The 22,725-nt window shown below is 38.5% G+C and overlaps 2 protein-coding genes across 2 annotated transcripts in view; one reads left to right on the forward strand and one right to left on the reverse strand.

The window, feature by feature from the left end:
- Positions 1-904: 904 nt before the first annotated feature.
- otol1a (otolin 1a) lies at positions 905-5,138 on the forward strand. Its single transcript, XM_056263853.1, has 4 exons — positions 905-1,687; positions 1,777-1,866; positions 3,446-3,517; positions 4,065-5,138. The coding sequence occupies exons 1-4, from the start codon at positions 1,243-1,245 to the stop codon at positions 4,946-4,948; spliced, it is 1,491 nt and encodes a 496-aa protein (XP_056119828.1). The 5' UTR covers positions 905-1,242; the 3' UTR covers positions 4,949-5,138.
- Positions 5,139-7,626: 2,488 nt separating this feature from the next.
- si:dkey-119f1.1 (Structural maintenance of chromosomes protein 6-like) overlaps positions 7,627-22,725 on the reverse strand; it is a 45,976-nt gene continuing 30,877 nt past the window's right edge. Inside the window, exons 10-26 of the mRNA XM_056263751.1 lie at positions 22,552-22,698; positions 20,323-20,411; positions 20,058-20,222; positions 18,635-18,813; positions 18,140-18,341; positions 16,999-17,113; positions 16,755-16,915; positions 16,084-16,219; positions 15,910-15,990; positions 15,663-15,833; positions 14,605-14,742; positions 14,376-14,521; positions 13,820-13,945; positions 13,498-13,603; positions 13,125-13,277; positions 8,078-8,175; positions 7,627-7,975 (exon numbers count right to left, since the gene is read on the reverse strand). Coding sequence (XP_056119726.1) covers positions 7,891-7,975; positions 8,078-8,175; positions 13,125-13,277; positions 13,498-13,603; positions 13,820-13,945; positions 14,376-14,521; positions 14,605-14,742; positions 15,663-15,833; positions 15,910-15,990; positions 16,084-16,219; positions 16,755-16,915; positions 16,999-17,113; positions 18,140-18,341; positions 18,635-18,813; positions 20,058-20,222; positions 20,323-20,411; positions 22,552-22,698 — 2,298 coding nt within the window. The 3' untranslated portion in view covers positions 7,627-7,890. The remainder of the gene's footprint in view (positions 7,976-8,077; positions 8,176-13,124; positions 13,278-13,497; positions 13,604-13,819; positions 13,946-14,375; positions 14,522-14,604; positions 14,743-15,662; positions 15,834-15,909; positions 15,991-16,083; positions 16,220-16,754; positions 16,916-16,998; positions 17,114-18,139; positions 18,342-18,634; positions 18,814-20,057; positions 20,223-20,322; positions 20,412-22,551; positions 22,699-22,725) is intronic.

Genomic DNA, 22,725 nt, shown 5'->3' on the forward strand with positions numbered 1-22,725 from the left:
AATTTTGTACGTTTATACTGTTAGGAAGTAGACTGTGTGTCTGATGGAAGGGTTTGAAGGCGTCTAGGATACACGACCATTCGCCCCCCAAGTGTTAGTGTTTTCTCCGCTGAGACCATTCAAAAATCCCCCAAAAGTCTCTGATTCTCTTTGATCCTTGGGAAAATCATGACTTACTCAACTTTTGTTTCACATTGTGGAACACACAATTTTGCTTCTGAAAGTTTGCAAGAGAGCATCGGTGATCATGGACTGATATGATCAGTTAAATATTTTATAATATACAATACATAAACATTTACACTACCATTCAAAGTTTGAGGTCCATTTTATTCAGCAAGGATCCATGAATTTATCAAACGCGAGAGTAAATACATTTATATTGTTACAAAATCTTATTTACAAAGTTGTAAATAAAAAAAAACTATTTCCGTCTCTCTACTTTAAAACGTAATGTTTAACTGTGTTTCCTGCCATTTATTTGTAATTATTTGTGAAATGTACTAGAAGTTTCTGAGTGAAAATTATTTAAAAGTAAATCCTACAGCAAATTATATTCAGTCTAATTCAAGTAAATGCTTTTCTTTTGGACTTTCTAATGATTAAAGAATCCTGAAGAGAAATGTATCATGGTTTCTAAAAAACAAACAATGTTTTAAACATTGATAATAATAAGAAACCAGCATATTAGAATGATTTCTGAATGATCATAATGCTGAAAATTCAGCTTTGTAAATTACATTGTTTTTACTGTATCAAATAAATTCTTGTTGATTCTTAGTCATATGAAAAATGAAGAGGATACAGGTGTATGCTCATGATGTGTAAACATCTGCACTTTCATTGTCCTTCTACGTGATATAACACAAGGGAAACAGAGGCATGAGAATGAGGTGGACTGATATGTTACTTTCTAAAGCCATCACATTAGCTTCTCCTCAGGTATCAAATCCTCCGGTCTGTGCCAAGTGTATGTCACCTGCCCATGCTGCAGAAAACACTCTCATTGGCTGGACTAAGGGGGGACGGGGAGGCACAGGTTGTTAAAAGCTAGTGATCTGGATGCAGATTTCTCTTAGAGAAGGTGAACGGAGAAGCGGCACTGAAGTTCCGACGACTAGGTAAGTATTAGCACAATGTTTTTCTTTAGAAAACGTAAAGACCTAGTTTATCAACGTCCATTTGGTGTCCACTTCTGTCCTCAGTGCATTTAGCTGCTGTTTGTGTGCAGCTATTGGTACAATGCCCAATATTCTCCACCCTGTCATCCTGCTGATGGCCTTGCTGGAGGTAACAACGGGGACTCAAGCATCACTATCCAAGACCACACAGTGGCCGCGACTGAAACCCACTAAGAAGCCTCCGCCTCGAGATGAAGGAGGTCCTCCACAGCCGCCCGCCCGCTTGGGGTCCCAATCGATCACTACCACTGTGAGTCCCACCGCTATAGGCGTCACCGAGGAAGTCACGGACTCCATGATGGATGCGTACTCTATTTCCCCCACCGACAGCACCACTTACTCCAGCGATGCTTATTCTGCCGACTACCACACGGAGGCCATGCTTCCTCCTGGGGCGGGCCCTGGGAACTACACGTTGGACTACAACGAGTGCTTTTTCAACTTCTGTGAGTGTTGTCCACCAGAGAGAGGTCCTCCAGGACCGGTAGGAGAAAAGGGATTGGCGGGTAAGAAGACGAGTGGTAATTGCCTAGTTGGTAGCTATCCGTATCAAATGTTAAATTAAACCAAACTTTTTATTTTGTAATATTCTAAGGCATTACAGGGGAGAAGGGGGAGATGGGACCTTCTGGACCTCCAGGTCAAGATGGACTCACTGGTGCTCCAGGGTCACATGGAGAAAATGGTCAGTATGTTAATGTCATGTGCTTGTGTTCAAGTTAAGCATGAGCAAGGGATGGTCAAAAGAGTTCAGTAAACAAGACGTAATATTGGTACTTTGTCTGTGTTCGCTCTGCCGAAGAAAAGTCATTTATTATATGAAAATTAGTATATAAAGTGGGTTCTCCTATTGCAGCAACTTCCATTTTTCTTTGTGATATTTAGCGACGGTTTATAAAGAAGTGACAATTTTGTTCTTGTCGACTCTGGATGGAAATGATTGAGTTATTCGCAAATGTTTTATGCGATATTCCAAGTTTGCGCATAAGTTAAATTCACAACTTCGGATGGAAACATAGCTAATAATCACTCACTCATAATACATTAGTTTGTTTCTAAATAAAATAATGACTGCGTATGAAATCGCAACAATCGCAAACATTTAATAAGGAATGAACTTTGCCCCAGTTGAAAATGTACGTTCTATATAGTATGAACGAAACCCGAATGTCATGTGACAATGTGGATGTGAACTTTGGAATCTCAGCAGTAGTAAGTCATCTGGGTACTTTACACATGGGTACTGTTTTATGAATACTACATACATTTGGACATACTACTGTTTTTCTCCTATTATATAGTAGGGCTGTAGGCGTATTTGGATGCACTGTTTTTGAACTAAACGGTTAAGGGACTGATTCAATGACCTACTACTTGTGTAACGACAAAGTTCCTTTAAGTGTAATTCTATAGTATTTGGTAACGATCTAACCTGAAAAATCCCCACCACAAATACACACACTGGCTGTCTGTCTAGAACGCACCAACACAAACAAGAAGAGTAATACAATCAGTGAAAATTCCCAGTGTAGTTGGACTGTATTTCAGCACTCTTCGAATCAAATTCAAGGACTGGAAATAACTGTTGTATCAAAGTTATTAGATGTTATAATCGTAAGTTTTACATTTAAGATTCCATATAAAGGAGACAAAAGGAATTAAAAGGCAAACACTGTTTACACAAGGACCATCAGTCTTTTTTTCACATCTTCTATAGTTAGTCTATCCAAAGTTATAAACAAAGGATTAGGGAAATCATCTGTTGAATGTGTATACAAATATATTTGTTTTGCGAGAACAAACATCTGAGAAGACCTTGACCTTAGCCAAGGAGAATTACATGGAGTTTGTGTGTATTTTTAAGGCTTCTCCTATGTCCATATTAGAAAAAACAATTGCTACGCCTAGAGATCAAACACACTGAACCTTTCCCTTTCTTGTAGTCCTGCATGCTCACACAAGTTGGCAAAACCTACCATTTGTCTTGAAACTGGCAATGCTAGTTCCCTGAGATTGCACAAAAGGTGGTCTGCAAAATTGTGTGCCTAGAGCTCTCTATCTCTGATTCTTCTCTCTTTCTAGCCTGAGCAAGCTGGAGTAACCACTGAAGTTAATAAACACACCAGTGTTCAGGTTTTTTTTTTTTATGCAGTAAAAAAGCCTTTGTGTATTCTTCTTAAGGATTGAGATCTATTCAAAATCACTGTGTCAGTAAAGAGTAGACGTGCAACACATTTGTAGACAGATGTCCTTTCCTCCTTCAGGAGAGAAAGGTGATCCTGGAGTGAGTGGGCTACCTGGGATTCCCGGTGTTACTGGGAAACAAGGAGAGAAAGGTACATTCATTTGTGACAAAAGCTCTAACCCAGTCTTTGATGCACTTTATGATATGCTTTCTATGTTGATTTTTGGACTGTTCTCAGGAAACTGTGCCATTACTTCTACTACTACTATATAAATAGTATGATATAGGTTTGTTTTAGTCTTTTTAAGCATTTCATTACATTAACATTGACCTTATCAAGCTGTGTTCACCAGTAGCCTTTTAGAACAGTTAAAGGGATACTCCACCCAAAAATGAAAATTCTGTCATCATTTACTCACCCTCAAGTTGTCCCAAACCTGTATGAGTTTCTTTCTTCTGCTGAACACAACCAAACAGTTGTTTGGCACCATTGACTTCCATAGTATTTTTTTTTCCTACTATGGAAGTCAATGGTGCCAAACAACTGTTTGGTTGTGTTCAGCAGAAGAAAGAAACTCATACAGGTTTGCAACAACTTGAGGGTGAGTAAATGATGACAGAATTTTCATTTTTGGGTGGAGTATCCCTTTAAGAATTGGCCTTAAATTTCTAATTCTAGTCTATGTTAATGTGCGCAGGTGAAATGGGTCTCAAAGGAGACAAAGGAGATCCCGGTTTACCCGGGCTGAAAGGAGACCCAGGGGACAGGGGAGAGCCCGGCTGGAATGGAACAAAGGGAGAAGTGGGTGAGCCTGGCATACAAGGACTGACTGGCCTCCCCGGACCAGATGGCATCAAGGGGGAGAAGGGTGACAAAGGAGACTGTCCATTTGGAGAGAGAGGGCAGAAAGGCAGTATGGGGGAGCCAGGGCCTCAAGGGCCAAAAGGAGACATGGGTGCGCCAGGTCTGAACGGCACAGATGGGCTTCCTGCGGCTAAGGGGCTGAAGGGAGACCCAGGACCCCCAGGTAAGCAGGGAGAGCCTGGTCCTCCAGGACCTCATGGACCACCAGGGCAGAGGGGGATGCCAGGGATGAAAGGCACACGAGGCCTAAAGGGAGCACGAGGTGTTAGGGGATTCAAAGGCCTTCCAGGCGAACCTGCCGTTCAGAAGCGTTCAGCCTTTAGCGTTGGTCTTTTTCCTAGCCGATCATTCCCGCCACCTGGCCTGCCTATCAAGTTTGACAAAGTCATTTACAATGAGGAAGGCCACTGGGACCCCCACGGCAGTAAGTTCAACTGCACTCATGGGGGAGTTTACGTCTTTTCCTACTACATAACTGTGCGCAATCGCCCCCTGCGCGCAGCCCTGGTGGTGAACGGCATTCGGAAACTGCGAACTCGTGACTCCCTTTATGGCCAGGACATTGACCAGGCCTCTAACATGGCAGTGCTTCGCCTATCATCTGGAGACCAGGTATGGCTGGAGACTCTGCGGGACTGGAACGGTGTTTATTCCAGCAGCGAGGACGACAGCACGTTCTCTGGATTCCTGCTCTATGCTGATGCCACCAAGGAATGATGGCCAGGATTTGCACTGACCTCTGGATGAACCTTAGACCTATACTTTGTTTTGTAGGGGTGAATTGGAAGACACCTATATTACCTAAATACTTGAGCCCTGAACTTAGATTTGTCTACTAACAGTTAATTGTACAGCCACTAATTATTATGCTACCTGTTTTATCACCAGAACAATCGTTGCTTGATTGTGTTTATTTTTTTTAATAAGCTGATGATTTGTAGCAACTATTTTTGTAGGTCCTAACATATTTATACAACTGGCAGCTTATGCAATAAAATAAATTATGCTTTATTTTGGTCTTGCTTTCTTACCTAAAGTTCACACTATGATTCTGATCTTTAATTTCTTTTAAATAAATGCAAGTGGTAGTTTTGTTAATTATAAGTGATAATTAAAAAAACAAACAAAAAACATTTAACCTATGAAATGAAATCTATATAATCAAATAGGCTTTACATCACAACCATGAATTCTGATTTGGGTTTCACTTTATTTTGATTTAACACATTCTGTTGACTATAAGTAACATTGCACCTACAGTACATGCCTACTAACTCTCATTAGAGTGTCAGTAGAGTATTAGTAGACTGGTAGGGTTAGGGTTAGAATAACTTGACATGTACTTGCAAAGTTACTTAAAGTCAGTAGAATGTCTCTTTGAGGACCATCACAATAAAGTGTTAGCAGATGTTAAGCAGACAGTACTAATACTCTAATGAGAGTTATTTACATGTAGTTGCAAAGTTACTTATAGTCAACAGAGGACGTTAGCAACAGATGTTCAAAAGGGATCATCAAAATAAAATGTTACCGTGATTGTATGTTTGTTGGTCGCAGGTCGTATTAAGGGGATGGACATTGTCACTATAGGGAGGATTTGATTGGACAACGATTTGTGTAGTGCATGATGAGTCATCATTATGTTTGGTCTATTTCTTCCAGAGAAGAAATACTATAAAATTATTAAATGCATGTTTATGCTAAAAGATGGCTTTGGTAACTATAAAGATATATCTGAATAAAGATAACACACAGACAAAATTCACAAAGCTCTAATTTTGATTTCACTTTAAATAATTGTTTGGATAACATGTTTTGAATATTAGGGAACAACGAGCAACGACTGAGCAATGAACAGGCCACAAAAAATGCAAAATATTCAGTGGCCAGTTGGCACACTATCGATCACAAAAAACACAAATGTGGTTGAGAACCGCCTTGAAAAAAAAAAAAAAAAAAGACCTTTTAACCAATGAAAAGCTGAATCAACAAAGAAGTAAGAGACTCACTGACAGAGATAGATGCTTATCACAACTGAAGTACAAGCTCAGAGATTATCACAGAACTAAATCAGTGCCATTGTGACTGTATCATAAACTGCACTGGGAAACCACAATTTACAGCACTATTTGCATTCTGCCCATTCAGAAGACAGAAGTGTGAACAGCCAAACCACAATGAAACATGGAGCTCATCAGGTTGATTCACTTCTCATGAGTCGGCACAATTAGCTTCTCTGCTGATGATTAAGAAATCGGTATGAAAATGATTTTAAACACATTTACAAGGCAGGAAGAAACAGCTGCAGCCACAAATGCTTGGGAATGCAGCTGGAAGAAAGGATGACTATATTAATGCAACTGAATTTAAAAGAAAATACGTAAATTTAGTAATTTTAAAATCTTTATATATTCTAATGTATCAAATAAACAAACAATTTGCTGCAAAAGCGCTCTAAAATGCTTTCATTGTGATCTGGAGCAAGAGATACAAAGGGAGTGGCTTTACTGCATAAAAAAACAAAACAATCTTCTTGAAGCCAAAAAAACTTGAATTTAGTTTTGCTCCAACTAAACTCAACCTTACATGGGGAAGCAATGAAATAGTTAACTATCCTCACCAGCGTTTGTTTTATAAAGCTGCCAGCCGGCACCAGGATTATTGATCATTTTCAGAAAAAAAAGTCATGGCCCATGAATATTCTGTTGTCAAAAGAAAGAACAGAGCCTCTGCTAAAAAAAAATCTAGCTTCATGCACGTTTGTATCAAAACTTGAATGTGGGCAAGTTTCACAAAAAAAAAGCAACATTTTGAATTTGAACATAAAGCAGAGAAAATCGTATTTGTGTCAAAAACTACGTCTGGATCAGACTCAGACCGATGATCAAAAAACACAGATGTAGTAGATCGACTCCATCAACACCCCTAAAACTTCAGTCCTATAGCTCGTCCTGGGTGGACATTTCATTTAGTAACATTAGGCAGTTTTGATTTATATGCTATGTTGATAAACATGTTAGCTTACATGTGCGTAAGCAATGCTTCTATCGCTTGTTTCTGCTTCTTCTTCACCAGTGTTTTGATCAGGAGAGATTCAGTTCTCTATCAGATGTGTAATGGTGCCCCCTACCGTACAACAGTGAAATACAGAAAGCCGGAGAATCTCGTCGGTGGCAGGGAAAGAGTTAAGGTAGTTTCATGAAATGGGCCACAGTAGTACAACACCACATGCCTGGTGAATGAATGAACAAAATAAAGTGACACATGATTGTTTTAGTTTTAGAAATTAAAATGTTTCCTATTTGAACAAAAGAAAGTTCAAATAGGAAACGAAACATTTTCATTTCTAAATTGATGAAACCAAAACAACGGAAGACTGAGAAAAATGAAGTACATTTTTTGACTTATTCAAAAGGTTTATTCAACCAATTATCAATGAAAATAACATCGTAATAACATTTGTATTATAAAACTTAAAAACTATTATTTTTAGAAAAATTTAAAGTGCAGCACTAAACAGAACCTGCAAATTTGGGTCTTAAATAACTAAATTAGTTTTCAAATGTACAACTTTGGAAAAAGAAAACTGTAAACATTTAAGGGTATAGATGGAACTGTAAAGTGCAGTGGTGTAAACCGCAGTTCAGCCAACAGCAGCTTCATTCTGAGTTCCTCGGTGTCGACTGACTACGGTCAGGGTCGTTGAGACGCAGGATGCGGATCATGTTGTTATCTGGAAGAGAGCTGGGAAAAGGAAAGCAGAACAGCACGTTATTAATTGTAAGAATAAGGCAATGTCTTTTAATCTAACTCTAGTTTTACATTAACACCAGAGAAGCTCTTTACCTCATGCTCTGTGGTGTTAGGAAAATAAATTGCCTATATCGCTGACTGGCAGCGACTTTAAGCATCATGTCCATCGAGATTCTTCTGTTCACCATGTCCTGAGAGAGAGAGAGAGACACACGCACAGCTCTTTAGACTTCATTCAAATTCATTTTGATTGGGATGTATCATCTTTTTAAGCATGACATTAATTCCACACGTTATTGGGTACTTGACGTATCAAGCAGTGACAGCAGTGTCCTTCAGTGTGACATACTGTTTTCACGTGCCCCTATTATGCTTTTTTGAATATTCCCTTTCATGCAGTGTGTAAAATGGCTGTTTGTGAAGGTAAAAGGTCTGCAAAGTTTTAAAGATAAAAGTGCACAACAAAGTTAATGTCTTCTACAAGAAAGAATCGATTCTGAACTGCTGAAACAATCAGCAATTCAGTTACAAACCTATGTAACAATGTGACAAATTTGCATAATGCCAGTCTATGGTCTTCACTGGGTTCCCAAGAACAACGTCTGATTTGATCTCCCCTCAAAAACTGCAGTTGTATATGAGCAGGGCTCAACATAAAAAAAAGTCCCCACTGGCCCCCAGGGCCAGTAGATCAGAGTTTTACTGGCCCCTTCTATATTTTTACTGGCCCTGAAAGAAATAGAATGAAAAGCACTTTTACATTAAACCAGGGACGGACTGGGACTAAAAAACGGCCCTGGACTTTGACTAGGCCCGGCCCAAAGCAATCGGCGCGCGGAAACTCGACAACAACAACAATAACGCCTGCCGCCTGGCATGAGTGTCACAAGACTTTAATTGTGGCTCATAATACTATACCTAGCTAACAGCAAATTATACAATCTATTCCATGCTGTCTTAACATGAATTTATTACTTAATAATCTTAATTAATTTATGCAGTAATTAATCTTAGCTACTGCACAAATAATAATACCACATCTAAATGAAATTACACCATTACAAATGTAACTTCTGTATTCAAAATCTTCAAAGTTTGTAAGCATTAACTGTAACGTTACCAACATTTTTAAAAGTAAAAGCACAACATATTTTCTTAATATTAGCTACAGCATGTGGCATTTTACAGCTAAAATGTTGAAGTTTAGCTGTTTTAACTACTGTAATCATTAAAAATGTAGCAAGCTGAATATCACTTCCTAACATCATCCCTAGCAAGTAACTTGCAAAGTAATTTCTGATTAATTCAGTTCGTGAGTAGTAGAGATAAAAGCCCGCCCGCACTTGATTGGTTGGGTCCTTACATGCGCTTCGTGAGGCACACGCGCACACTAGCACACACACGCAAGGTCTCTAGCTCGCTCCCTCTCTCTGCCGTGCGCGCACTACGCATGTGCGCTCTTATTCGCTCTAGATTCCAAGAGATTTTAACTAATTTGCGGGCATCAGTGAGCCGCTATCAATATGCGGGAGACTCCCGGAACTTCCGGGAGACTTGGGATGTCTGTGACTGCGTGTGTGGCGGGTGGTGGGCCGGCCCGCTGGCCGTCCTGGAGTACCGGCCGTTCTGTGATTCTCCAGATCACACAGATGGCCAGTCCGCCCCTGCATTAAACTGTATTTATTGTATACATTAGGATTAATTTTTCTTGGCCCCTCACAATGACAGTAAACTAATTATTACATTACATGAGTGATGAGCTACATAGGCTATATTTTCACTTCAAAATGGCGAAATTAGACAAAAGTATATTAGTTTGCCTGATTATTTTTGTCATACGTTTAACATTTATGACCTAAAAAACTGTCAATGAAGAAAAAATGAAGAACGCGCTGAATCTGATTATAACAAGACTGAAGCGAACACAAATTTGTGTAGCTTACACTTAATCACACATTTTTAGGGGGGCTAGGCAGAAGTTTAGGGGGGAATTTGATTACACTATTTTTAGATAGCCCGTCGGCACTCGGCAGGCCGGTTATGCATTTTGGTCGGCTTTTGTTGTAAATTTCCGGCAAACGAAACAGTACATGCCCTCATCGCCTTTCTCCACCCAGGTGTACTGTGTTTTCCATGACACTAGGAATTGACCCTTCGCTAAGCCCCGCCCTCCTTAGTTACTGTTGCTACGCCTGTCAAGCTTTCGCGGCTGCCACGTCTATTACAGTGTGAATGCACCGTTGTCAGACATTCCCAAGGAGGTAATTAGTCATTTTTGGCGAACAGGTGAAATATATGAGAGAGCCAGACAACAGGGACAGCAGTATGCATTCGAGGGATATATCCACGACATAATATGCAACCGATTAGAGAATAATTTCATCAAAATTGAAGCTAAAGCCTATAACGTTAAGGTCCCAGCGCAAGCAGCAGCCGTCTCCTTAGCAGACCATTCACATGGGAAACACACAAATTGAACAGCTATGTTCAACCACAGCAGAGTAAGTGAAATGTGAAAATAATCTAATAATTACAAATCAAACAGTTTATCCATCAATCTAACACCGGGAGAGCCGCGATCGGATTGGGGTAAAGTTACTGGGGTAAGTTAACGTTAGTAGGCCGTCGATTAACAAAGTGCTGAAATATATTTTAAAGTATGTCAGTGAGCCTCCGTCTTGCCTTTAATCGTCTTATTTTATGTTCAAATATATGCATTATGAACAAAGAACCGCCATTATTTCCAAGCAATAGGCGTTTTTTTTTAAGTTTTTTTTGTTAAGCCTGTCGACATTTAGTTGTGAATGGGTCTCCCACACTGCTTGATCCACGCCCGGGATTTCTCCCCTTTGGCTTTTAGGTTTCGGGAAGAGAAAAAATGCCACCCCACCGTCCAAACTTTTAGAATACCGAGTATCAGATTTGCACTATCCATACGCACAACGCGTCGGCATGTTTGCCTCGCTCGAAAGCTTGACAGACCTCCCGCGCCTAGTTACGGTTGCTAAGCCACGATTGGCCAGTGGCGGTTTTCGGGCGTGCCTTAGCGAAGGGTCAATTAGGACTGGGCGATATGGCAAAAAAATCATATCTCGGTATTTTTTGGTTAAATGGCGATATACGATATATATCTCGGTACTTTCTACGTTTTTCTATTTGGATAAAGAAAATCTGTATTTATTTTAAAAAAAATATTTCACATCCTGCTGAATGATATCCAAACAATGTTGATATTGAAGGATATGGAAACAAATATAGTGACTGTAATGTAGGCTATGCAATATATTACGTGCAAAAAGGTCGTTAAAATCACATTACATTCTAACATTACAATCTAAAAACAAAAACAATGCTTTTGTTTTTAAAATGACTAAGGCTAAACTAAAAATGAAAATAAAAACAAAAGCACAACTAATTATATTGCATTTGATTACCCCGTTATAATGCTCACTTTCATAAAAACATAGGCCTACTTGTAGGTTTAAAATTCCACATATGGCACATTTATTGTCTCCAACAACAAATATTTTAGCAATATGTATCTTTTAGTCAGAATTATTGCGCTACTCTTTATTGTGCTCATCTGTTAGGCGCGCGTTCTCGCGGCAGCGCTCGTTCACGGAAGCTTGAATATTAGCGGAGATTCACTTGCAGAAGCTCGTCCTCTCCTGACAGTGAAATGGACATATTTGTTTGACTTTCTAACATTTACAGATGGAGAATTTACCTCTAAAATGTAAGTTAAGCACTGAGGAAAGCACCACGTCTCAAACGCATTAAACAGCGCAAGTATTTATCTGTCAGTCAGCAACAGTATCTGTTAGAGCATCTGACAGGGCAAGCTGCTTTAAACTTGTTAACTATATCTTACCAGTTATTTTGAAGTGCTTAATATAAGCTTGTGTCATGTTTAGGACAAATTGTACTATGTTTTTTCACTGCAGGAGCTCACACTGCGTAACTTACTCCGCTATTTTTCAGATGTGCTCTATCAAACTACTGTATCGATATAGCCTAAACAGTATTGCCTCATTCCATATCGTTTAAAAAAAATCGATATATTGTACAAACTCGATTTACCGCCCAGCCCTATAGGAATGTCCTCTTTCTCGTATCAGCCTCGTAGTTCTTTGACATTTTAACACGTTATAACCTGAAGTAACATTGACACTCTTCGCGCCACTGTATATGACGTTTGCTGTTTGTTTTGCTGATGGCCATTCACTGGCCCGCGCGGGCCAGTGACTGGCCAATCAACTAGCCCGACATACTCTTTTACTGGCCCCGGGCCATCGCTTATGTCGAGCCCTGATATAAGGCCTAAAATATTTGAGGTACAGTCTTCTTGTGCTTGACGAATCATTTTCAGACTCTTTGAGAAATGAGGTAATGTGCAATGTATATTATGAGAAAATTTAACTAAATTTTTTGACCTTGGATTTATGTAAACCTGTTGTAGGAGACCTCCAAAACAAAATTAGGAACCTTTAAAATAGCATAATTGGGGCACTTTAATCCAAAACAACTAAACGGTATAATTAATATGTATACACACTTTACAACCAACTATTAAACTACACTTAATTTTTGTACGTGTAAAATTTTTTTTTATTAACATTGTAGAAGCTTTTAAATAAACTATAAAAAAGCTAAATTGGGAAAAAATTGTGTCATACACAATACACTGAAGACAAAAAGAAAAATCCTAATTAAATTTAATAAGTAAATATGACCTAAATCCCGGAGAATGTGTTTTTCAGCAAGGTGTTATTTTCAATATACTTGTTTCTGTGATAAAAAAAGGATTAACGAAATGCCAAAATGTATTTAAACTACCATTCAAAAGTGTGGGTTTGGTAAGATTTTTTTTAATGTAGATCTCTCTTATGCTCAATAAGGCTGCATATATTTGATCGAAAATACAGTAAAAACAATAGTAATATCAAATATGATTACAATTTGAAGCATCTCAATTTTAATAAATTCTGAAGTGCAATTTATTGTGATGGTAAAGCTGAATTTTCAGCATCTTGACTCCAGTCTTCAGTGTCCCATGATCCTCCAGAAATCATTCTAATATGCTGATTTGGTGCTTATTATTATTATCAATGTTGGAAACAGTATTTAATTTTTTTTTTACCATATAGACATCGAATTCATCCAATGCCCGGAACGGAGCTTCGGCTATGGCCCACAGTGAAAGGACGAAGCACACAGTAGAAAATGAACGCTCTCCTCCAGACAGAGACCGCATGTCACTCAGAACAGCCTTCCCACCCTCTCCTGGCTGAACCTGAGGAAGAGACCGATGACGATCATCAGGGAGAAGTATTGTCACGGATCCATGCGTAGTAAAATACTGACCCCAAAGACACACTGAGAACATGGGCCGTTTACTAAAATTCAATAATACAAGACTGCATGAATCTATAAATATTTTATCCGAGTCATCCAGTGGCAATTCATCAAGAAAACAACTACATTCATGATGTTATCATCATGCAAAGTCTTACTGATATAGAGAGCGCCTCATTTTTATGGTCGAATGCCATCTTCCCTATGTACCCTCTCTGGGACAGCATAGAGTCAAAGTAGTACTTGCAGCGCACAGAGAGATACCTGGAAACACAAAATGCACAAGCCCTTGCTGATTTAATAGGGAAAACACATGCACATTTCACTTGATTGTTAAACTTTGCAAATAATCCGCGAATAACACGCGTGCCGAATCGTGGGGCCCGTTCTGTACGGAACAACCACGATCCGTTTAACCCCTACAAATCAGTTAGCAAGAATCAACCAAGAGCCTGTAATGGAGACAAAAGTGAAACTTACATTCGCATTTCAGCATAAACGTTGTGCCTGGTGTTCATGATCTTAGACAACTGGCCGATGAAAGCCTCCAGACCCTTTACCTGTCGGGCTATGTTATTGAAGTTTTCCTTCGCCTCATGGTATTGCCTAGATGTTTCAATGACCAACAACTAAAGCATTATAACATCAAATAAACCTCACCTGCATGATAAGCAATATATGTAGATCCACTTCACAAATATGCAGGCAAAACAACTCTTACAAAAAAGTACTGTGGCAGCGACATAGTACATTCTCAGATAATACCATGAAAAATCTGAATGATTACCATATTCATATATCATGGTGTGAACATAGTAACCCAAGACACCTCAAAGAAAACCACAGCACTATGATGTTACATACTTTTAGCTACTTTTGTTCATTTTGGTATTTTGGCATTTAAATGTCCTGCTAATAGTCTCAATGCAACAGATCTTAACCGTTTAAAAAATATGATTTCTTATTTCCTTCTTTGATTGTGAGGTGAAATCTCATCCGGTCACATTTGTTTTGACATGCTTTGTGAGGTTTGTACCTGACGATAGTGTCTCTGTGTCCTTGTTGGTCCTGCTGTGTGTTAATCTTGTGTTTAAGGCGGCTGATTTCACTGTCCAAACTCTTAGCCGTTCTCCTCACATCCAAGCGGTCAGGGCAGATTTCAGAGGCTTTTGCTACAGATGCCTGTCGAAAAAACAGATTCAGTCAAACAAACGCTAATCTTTTCATATCTAATGAATTAGTGTAAGATGCCAATGTTTGGTCACTTGTAACTCCTGCTCCTTGACATTCAGGTTCCTCTTTAGTGTCTCGATCATTTCCACATGAGTTTTGCGTTTGTCTTCATAGTGACTTTTGTGGTGTTTACTCCTCGCCACCTCCTGATCACTGTTGCTCAATTGCTCCTACACAATCACATAAAAACAAAACTGTTTACTAGGTTGGATACATTGATTTTTAATAAATACTAACATTTCATTCAGAATTAAGCGAACTTGAGAATCATGAGCGGACTTTCAAGAGGACTTATTCTGATTTTTTATATTTATAACTTTCTTTAGTGTGCAATGTTGCTGTTCGAGGATGAAAAAGTTCTGCAAAGATACAAAGCATAAAGTCACTCCAAAGGGAGTTATTCTCTGTATCAGTGAGCACAGTTTCTGAACTCCCTGAAACACCTCTATTGTAGTCTTGTAGTTTTCTTCTGAGAACGTGCACGTCACAATATTCCTCATTTAAATAATTCCCACCAAAGACATATGCAAAATAAAGGGGCGAGGCCTGGTTGAGTTGTGTTAATAGTGTGTTGAAACAGGTGGTTATGGTAAGGGGCGTGACATTTCTGAAACACGCTCAAACTGGTTGACCAATAACAACACACTGATCCAGCTGACCAATCAGAGCACATTGTGCTTTCCAGAAGGAGGGGCTTCATGGAGACAGGAACTAAACAGAGTGTTACTGACAGATTGTGAAGAGAGGTGCTGCAACAATGTAAAATATGTGAAAAATAATGTGGCTTTTTTTTCTAGACCTCAAAAACAAAATCAAGAATTTGGAAAAGGGCATAATATGGCTTGAAGTCTGCTATTCAATTGATTAAATTGACACATTAAATTGATCAAGTGTCAGTAAAGACATTTATAATGTTATAAATTAAATTTTTAAATAATGAATATAAAGAATAATGAATTTAAATTTTAAAATTTAAATAATTCACATTTAAACATTAGCTGAGAGGAATCTGGTGTTTAAAAGTCGCCCAGAATCGGCTGGTCGGGAGGAACTAATGATGTTTCACACCCTTGAATAAAACTTCTCTGACCTTAATGGGCTCAGCTTCCTCTGCGATGCTGTTAAAAGCTTCCCTCTGCTGCCGGTAGAGCTGCTCAGCCTCCTCATATTCCCTCTTGAGTGTCAGCATCTGCTTCCGCGCTGCTTCAAATTCCACTTGACATGCACTTATCCGGCTGCTGAGCTCCTCCAGTTCCTCTTCCTGAACACAGAGACATAATGAGACTTAGAAATGCATCATCACACTTATCTTCATAATGAGGGAATCTGTTTGTTACCAAAGGTTTCAAGTCCTCAGACTGTGGTTCCTCAACATTCTGCAATTCTGTCAGCTCTGCCTGAAGCTTCCGACAAAGTTCCTGTTAGTCAAAATAGACAAAAAAAAATACACATTAGGCCCACATTCAGTCAAACACTATGCTGTGGTCTGTGCACAGCTGGTATTTAGTGACCTGGGCCTTCTTTTGGTCTTCATAGGCTCTGTGAAGAAGAATCCGGTTCTGTTTCTCGTCTTCACTAATCTCCTGCATGTCCTGCTGAAAGCGATCCAAATGTGTTCTCTGGGAATGTATGGCAGACTGCAAATGTCTGCAGAACAAAGAAAAAAGGGTTTGATCTTTCTTGACAGTTTATAAGCTCAATAGAAAACAGTCCACAATAATAATATCAATTTCAAATTCAAGTCACCATCAAATTAATGAAAAACACCCAAGTAAAATAACAGCAAAAATGCAGACACACACGCACACACACACAATTTTGAAAACAGTTGTGCTGCTTAATATTTTTGTGGAAACCTTGATATATTTTTTCAGGATTCTTTGATGAACAGAAAGAAAATCATTATTTAAAATTTAATTTATAACATTATAAATGTCTTTACTGACACTTGATCAATTTAATGTGTCAATTTAATCAATTGAATTGTTATCATTATGCCTCTCCAAATGTTTTGATGTAAAAATATCTTTTAACATTTTTAAACTACAGTTGTTGGTATCGACCTGCGGTTTAGTTAGAAATTTTCATTTAAAGTTAGGGATTTTGAAAGACCAAAGACTAGGAGAACCATATGATATATTTTTAGCCATGGATCTCAAAAATGAGTTGAATGTTTTCAAACCTGATTTCCTCTTCGACATCTTTGCTGAGGTAGAGCGCTCTGTTCTGATCGCAGGAGTAGTAACGGTTATTGTAGACCTGGTCCCCTTCTTGTGTGAAAGTCTCCCTGCAATTGCGTGGTGGATGTCCACTCATCATGACCCTTCTCGCATCTTTAGAGTTCTGTGGGAAAGATGAACAGAGTCCTTCACTTCACAGGATGTGGAAAAGCAGTAAAATGCTCGTTGTCCTCCTCCCAGTCTCACCTTGATGAGCAGAATGGTTTCGATTCCCCTCATGTCGATCAGACAGTTGGCCACAACTGGATTCTCAATCTCAAGTGCCTGGAGGACTGTTGGGTATTCAGGGTGATTGACAGCCCTGAAAACAAATGAAAAAGATGCATATATTTGATCCATCTTCACAATCAGACAAGTTTCCCTTTGTACTTTGAAGGACTAACTAGTACTGGCTAAAAACCAGCATGAGATGAAACCAACCTGACAGTGACTACATTTACATGCACCCTCATAATGTATTCATTATTATGAGATTTAGGAAATATTGCAATTAAACTTTACCTCATGTAAACACAATATTTTTTTTGCGTATCAAATTGATGTGATTAAGCTCATACATGTAGTTACCATAATCGTGGCGTATACAGATTTTAAATCAAAGTAATAAACAGGCATGTAAACACTTAAATTGAATCTATTTCATTGACAAAAGTGAGCATGTGCTTGTGACGTACACAGATGATGTTTTCATGTAGCGATTTGTAAACATAGCAGTGAAGATACATTTCTGAAGTTCATGTTAACAACATTGCACGACATGAATATAATGCAGTATATTAATAATGAAGACATTTTAGACACGTAACCTAAAAAATGCAAAACGCCCATAGAAATGTGTTTTCCATATGATGGAAGTAGATTAAACAACTGTATGCGAGTTCATCATTTGTGATCATTTGTTCATCATTGGGGCAAGTGAATAAAGGTGGTAAAAATACCCACTATTCTTTGTGAATAATCAGAATAATGAAAACCATGTGAACAGGAGTGAAGAGGTTTGCTCTTGACATATAAGCATCTAACTGTGTTCAAGTTCTTACTCTTGATTATTACATTACTGGTGCACATGTAGTCATTTTTCCAGGTGACATTAGAAAAAAAAAAAATCCAGGGTGGGTGGTGGTCAGTGGGGTTTTTCCTGCAAATATGACCTTTTACAAAGCACCTCAAGATGCAACCCAAATGTGGATTTACCAGTATATTAACAGCATTCAATACTGTCGCAACAAATTTACAGGAAATAAAAATAAAGCAGAAAAAGACGAATAACAGAAAACACTGGTAACCATTGCTAAATAAGTTTGCAGGTCAGGTGATCTCTAGCTACCTGCTGCCGACATTGTAGAGCGTGTCGGTAAATGTGCTGACAATGATCTGAGGTCTTCTGCCATGCGGGAAGCAGCGACTCATGATTTTCTGTAACTCTCTCTCGTCAGCGTAGTTATCGCAATAGAAAGCTAACATCAGTGCCTTCAGACAGCTCTCCACTGCAAGACCCAGCTCCGGATCCCGAAGTCGGATGCAGAATCCTAGAAACAAAACAATTCCATACGACATTGCTTTTAAAAGTATACTCCATTTGATGGTGTGTGTGAGCTAGTTTCATCATTGTCTAGTATTTGTGCTTTTTCTCTCCAGAAGTTATTATCAATACAACTGTCTTTATACTCATTTAAACTAGAGTTGCGGTATATTTGGATCATTTCACATTGGCATGAGTATGCATAAACTGAAGTATACTCTGGGCTTTAGAGCTAAACTACATCCTGAAATAAATGAGAAAGAAGTAGCTTGTCCAAGCTGTAAAGTTCAGGATACTTACCGAGTGGTCCAACAGGTTTCCTCTTGAACTGACCCCGCCGGTCAGCCTCATCTATAGCCCTCAGCAGTGCTGGCATGTGCTCTCCAAAACGACAAATTTGGTTATTTCGACTGTTTTCCATAGCAGCCAGGCCACGTTGCTTAGAATCAATCGAATGCTGCAGGTCCTGCTTTTCACGGCTACAGAATGAAAGAAATGAAAAGTGAGACAAATTAAGAACTAGAAACAAAAAGAAGCATTTGTTCAAGATCCAGTAGAGGCCATTATTATTATTATTATTTTTTTTTTTAAATGCTTCTATTTGACCCTTTTCCCACCCACATTTAATACATGTTTCATTATAAATTATGTGGTCAGAATTTCAATAATAGCAAGAAACTCTGCTGGGATTGTCTGTATAAAGAGTTCCCATGGTCAGTGTCAGTAATAGAAGGCCACAGTCAGGTTCCAAAAGTAAAAATCACATTCATTTTCTCCATAGGGGAAATGATTTTGAACGATAACCTTTAAAAACAGACTTTCTGTGAGCTATGAGGTTATTAAAAGACGTTATTATGGTTCTGTTGAAGCCATCGGCCTGCTTTATTTCAGCTTTTTAAAACATTTTTTTTTTATAAATAATCATATAAAAGCAGAATTTCTTGTGAAAAACTACATAACCCATTATTTTGCAGAGAAATATCCACCAATCAGAGAAGCAAAGCAAGTCGCACCAAAATAACTTTTTAGCACCCACTCACTTCCATGAAGCTCTGCGAATGACGTAGAGTTCCTACACTCTCAAACTACTTAAATATTTGTATGCATAATATACATGTTTTGCAATTAATGTAAAATATATTGTTTCTATATAATCAACATCTGTGAATAAAAAGATTCATATTTCTCCATTGTTTTTAATGCGATTATGTTATTTGCGATGCTTCATGAGATTGTTCATGGGACTGAATGTTCTTTCCCTCAATAAAGCCAAAATTTGCTTTAAATTAAATTTGCAATGCTGTGTTTTTATACGTCTTATATGTTATGTCTTATAACTCTTAAACATAGACTTTTATAGAATCCCTTTGGGAAAAATATTTCCAGAACTAAGGCTGCTGAAAAAGTGGGGCACTCTATAGAGACGTTTCAATACCACTATTTAAATACCATTGCTCTTGGATTGTAAAAAAAATAATAATAAAAAATTGGTATAACAACAATTTACATTTACATATTTTGTTATAGAAATATTCATGAATTTTTAGAGATTTATATATTAAGTCAATAAAAAACATGGAAATTTCCATTACAAAAAAAAAAAAAAAAAGAGTAAATGGTATGACTTTTCCAGACATGAAAATTTTCAATTTCCCAGAGATTTCAAGGCTTGATCATGGAAGACCTTTATATAGTGAAGCCATTTACCAACATCTGCACTGACCTCATTCTGCCCAGCCTTTCTTTCGCAGAGGCGCAGGCCTGTTTAAACTGATCGATCTGCTGAGCCAGAGTGGAGTCCTGGAAACTCAGATCTTCCAGCTCAGTCTGAATGTGATTCATCCTCTCCACACGAGACTGAGTGTCAGCTGAGTTCGCCTGACTTATGCTGGACAGAGAGGAGGGGACGGGTCATAATGAAACAGCTGGAAATAGTACAAGGATAATGTTGTGTAACATTGTTTCCTTTCGGTGCACTTTTCAAATACCTCCGTTTGAGTTCTTGGATACGCTTGTTGAGCTGATTTTTATCCTTCTCAAGGTCTCTTAAATTAGTTTTTTTCCGATGAAGTCCAGCCTAAGCCAGAAAAACAAAAACAAAGAGAATTTCTCCTCCGTCAACCAATCACAACTGAGATGAGCAACTGGCAACCGTTCAGATCCGCCGTGTGTGTCCCGTGGCGTTTTTCATTTTGCAGAATATCTGCATTGGCTTCTATGGCAATGACGTTGTGTTGGTAGTAGAGCTGGTAAAAAAAAAATCTCATTTTCATTTTAAAGAACCGATATCGATTAATCTTCCTTAAGTGTAATTTAAATGTAAGCACAAGCAGCCTACAAATCAGTTTATTTTAACCTTTAATATTATAGTGATGTACTAACTGGGCTTCCCTGAATAGGTTTACAGCATTGGTTAAGCTATTTTTTTCCCAGTTAATCGATATGTCGAATCTCAAGATTTTGAATCACAATCAAATCGTGGAATTTGTCAATGCTCAGCCCTAAAAACACAACAGCAACATGGAGAGGTTTGTAATACAGATGTTGTCTTACAACATGATGTGTAGGCACGACACTGGGATACTACGCCTAATGAAGAAGCAGCAGCAGAACGTAGGAGGCTGGCATGCGCTGCTTTAAGGCCCTTTCACACAGAGCGCGACGCGATAAAGTGAAGCAAATCATAGACAAATGGTGCTTTCACATCGATCGTGAAACGGTTGATCGCCTTCGGCTACACGATAGTTTTTTTTTTTTCTTGTGTATGTATCTCGTAGGTTTTTCCACATGTCTTTCAGCTCGTTTGCTGCACAACATACAACAGTGTGAGTTAAGATAAATAAATGTTGTTACTACACCAGCAACACAAACTATCTATAATGCTTACAAGACCTTACAATAATTATTTTGACCAAATACATCATACAATATAATCAGCTAAGTAACAGGTGCATTAGAGATACAATTAGCATCAAGCTACACATCACAATTTATGAGATTATTGGTTTTGCTCAAAACCCACTTTAAACCATCATCGAGTGCTTGTAATAACTTCCAATTGCGATCTAAAGTGGATTTTGATTCAATGAGAAAATATTGGTAATAAATAAAGTTGAATTCTATATAATGGGCAGACATGCATTATTTGTATTGTTTTATAATGGACTGAACGCTACACCTTCTAAGCATTTCTCATGTAAACATCCTTTGCTATAAAAATACCCGAGCCACATACAGATACACATCATGTCTATTTTGCTTCATGTTTCATCTGTAGAAACGTTTCTATCAGTTGTTTATGTATGGAACTCAGAACGAGGAAGAAGTTGATGGGAAGAAGAGAAGCCATGTGAACTCAAACAAACTGGAGCAGATGCAATTGAATGTGTGTGTGTGTCATATATTCTATTCGAAATATCAATAACTACCTATTGCTTATTTTGCACTCCTCAAAAAGTTCTGTCACATGCAGGCACCAACAATAACAAGAACTCAACATCTATTCTCTTCTCTCTTCCGGAGTATTTTTATTCTGTGTTTATACTGGTTTTCTAAACAGAGGCACCAATCTCGCCCATGTGTGCAACAGCAGCTGCTCCGGGCACGTGATCTAAAGCTCAACTCTAATTGGACGGCCCGTTTTATCACAGGGCGACAGGGAAAATAATCATAAAACTAGTCCGGAAAAAAAAATCTTGCTTTGTCGCGCCACGATTGATCATCGCATCGCTTAATCGTGCTCAGTGAGAAAGACACTTTATTCAGTGCTGCGGTCTCAAAATTCAAAAAGAGGTGTGTAGACCAGGCCGACTATCAGTATATTGTTATTTTCCACACAACCTGCACTTCGCAGCAACAATACAACCGTGTTTCTGCAGCAACTTTCAGCATGTTTCCAACAAAGTCCTTCATGTTTAGGTTTCACTTGGTAAAAAAAGAAAAGAAAAAAAAAGTAAAGCTATGCGAAATCAGATCAGAGCGTTCAGACCGAAATGGATTTCCAGAAGTGTGATTTGAATAAGATTTCAAACCACATATGACCATAGCTTTAAAACTGATTTGTATAAATTATATTTCACACCTGCTAAATATGATCCCATTCCAATCGTACATGCACAAAAATCTGACCTGGACTAACAGTCTGAACAAGGCTAGAGTTTCCAACCTATTATGTTGTGCATGCATGTTTGTCAGATTTTAAGAGTTTGATTTTGCACCTCGGCTGCTTTGAGATCTCGGTTGCGCTCCTGTGCCCGGCTCTTTAGTTCAGCACACTGTGGCTGCAGCTGCTGCATCCGCTCCGTCACACCCTCCAGCTGATCCTGCAACTGCTGGAATATCCTGTTGGCCTCCTGAACTTTCCCCTACAAACAAAACCCAAAATGGACATT

This window comes from Rhinichthys klamathensis, unplaced genomic scaffold (genome assembly GCF_029890125.1).
Source record: "Rhinichthys klamathensis goyatoka isolate OS25496 unplaced genomic scaffold, OSU_Roscu_1.1 h1tg000011l_1, whole genome shotgun sequence".
In the NCBI taxonomy this organism is placed as follows: Eukaryota; Metazoa; Chordata; class Actinopteri; order Cypriniformes; family Leuciscidae; genus Rhinichthys; species Rhinichthys klamathensis.

Coding starts and splice junctions, on each gene's coding strand:
- otol1a (XM_056263853.1), top strand. CDS start 1,243: ATGCCCAATATTCTCCACCCTGTCATCCTGCTGATGGCCTTGCTGGAG. Junction 1,867..3,445: donor AGGGTCACATGGAGAAAATG/GTCAGTATGTTA, acceptor TTCCTCCTTCAG/GAGAGAAAGGTGATCCTGGA. Junction 3,518..4,064: donor TGGGAAACAAGGAGAGAAAG/GTACATTCATTT, acceptor TAATGTGCGCAG/GTGAAATGGGTCTCAAAGGA.